This window comes from Wasmannia auropunctata, unplaced genomic scaffold (genome assembly GCF_000956235.1).
Source record: "Wasmannia auropunctata unplaced genomic scaffold, wasmannia.A_1.0 LD315650.1, whole genome shotgun sequence".
Classification (NCBI taxonomy): domain Eukaryota; kingdom Metazoa; phylum Arthropoda; class Insecta; order Hymenoptera; family Formicidae; genus Wasmannia; species Wasmannia auropunctata.
In genome coordinates this window covers 1-1,341 of record NW_012047240.1, presented here as the reverse complement: position 1 = coordinate 1,341, position 1,341 = coordinate 1, and the positions used below count along the sequence as shown (strand labels likewise).

At 39.7% G+C, this 1,341-nt stretch overlaps 1 protein-coding gene across 1 annotated transcript; it reads left to right on the top strand.

Moving 5' to 3' along the window:
* Window positions 1-93: 93 nt before the first annotated feature.
* LOC105460795 (uncharacterized protein K02A2.6-like) lies at window positions 94-766 on the top strand (the record flags this gene model as incomplete). Its single annotated transcript, XM_011707286.1, has 2 exons — window positions 94-493; window positions 545-766. Coding segments are annotated over 2 exons (622 nt in total), but the record flags the coding sequence as incomplete, so codon positions are not given.
* Window positions 767-1,341: the final 575 nt, after the last annotated feature.

Here is a 1,341-nt window from a genome sequence, read left to right as displayed (position 1 = left end):
GTTAAAATCAAGATGTTAGCTCGTTCTACGTTTGGTGGCCAAACATTGATAAGGATATTGAAAACATAGTTCGTAATTGTAAAATTTGTTTAGAGGAGCAGAAAAAACCTGCCCATACTCCACTGACTACTTGGCCTTGGCCGGAAAAAGCGTGGTATCGCTTACATTGTGATTTTCTGGGTCCATTTTTTGACAGAATGTATCTAGTAGTAATTGACGCATATTCAAAATGGTCAATAGTGATCGATTTCAATAAAAACACAAAAAGTTCACGATTAATTGACGAATTCAAAAAGTTATTCGCTGACTATGGGCTACCAAAACAATTAATTACCGACAACGGTAGACAATTCGCGAGTGCTGAGTTTCAAGAGTTTCTGAAACGTAATGGTATTAAGCACAGCTTTTTCCCACCTTACCATCCGGCAACGAACGGCGCAGCCGAAAATTTTGTCAACACGTTCAAATCTAAAGTAAAAAAAATTGTAAAAGGGTGAGAGAAGTTGGCAGACGCGATTAATCTTTTTCTTTTCGATTACCGCAGTATCAAGCATTGTACGACAGGAGAAAGTCCTGCATTTTTATTATTTAAGAGGGAGCTAAAAACCAGGTTTGATTTACTTCGATCAGACGTAAGGGATGTTGTATTGAAAAATCAGCGCTCGCAAATAGTCGCTAGGCGAGGTTCCCGTAAAGCGTCATTCGCAGATGGCGATAACGTGATGGTCGACAATCACGGCGTCCACGCATGCAAACAGAATCGAAGGTCAGATAAAAGGGAAACTATCTCCCTCTACGTACTCCGTCGAAATCGCACCAGATGTTGTATGGAAGCGCCATACCGACCAAATACTCAAAAAAGGCGACCCTCCATTGCGGCGTTCTTCGCGTATCGCACAGCGAAATAATGTATAAGCGCACTCATTTAAAAAGAGGAGGAACTGTAGTGTATTGAGAGTTGGTTAGAGCGTTACACGCTCCACGACTCGTCACTGCGCGAGGCGTCGGGCTGAGCGTGCGACGTACATGCGGTGAGCACTCTAGTCCTAGCCGGCTACCCAGTCGCACGTATTGTACAACAGCAATAACATACACACATATATATATATATATATATATCGCATAGTAAGAAGTATTCCAGTTCATTACCCTTGCCCACAACATTTCATTTTATTTTCATTTTTTCTTTATAAATGTAAATTTTAACATATTTGTAAGATCTTATTAGTATTTCTTTTATAATTTTGATTAAATTTAATTTTGTTACAGGCCATATGTGATCATCAATGTCGATTTATCCATTGTTATATTGAAATGTCGGTTCAGTACATGACCAACGAG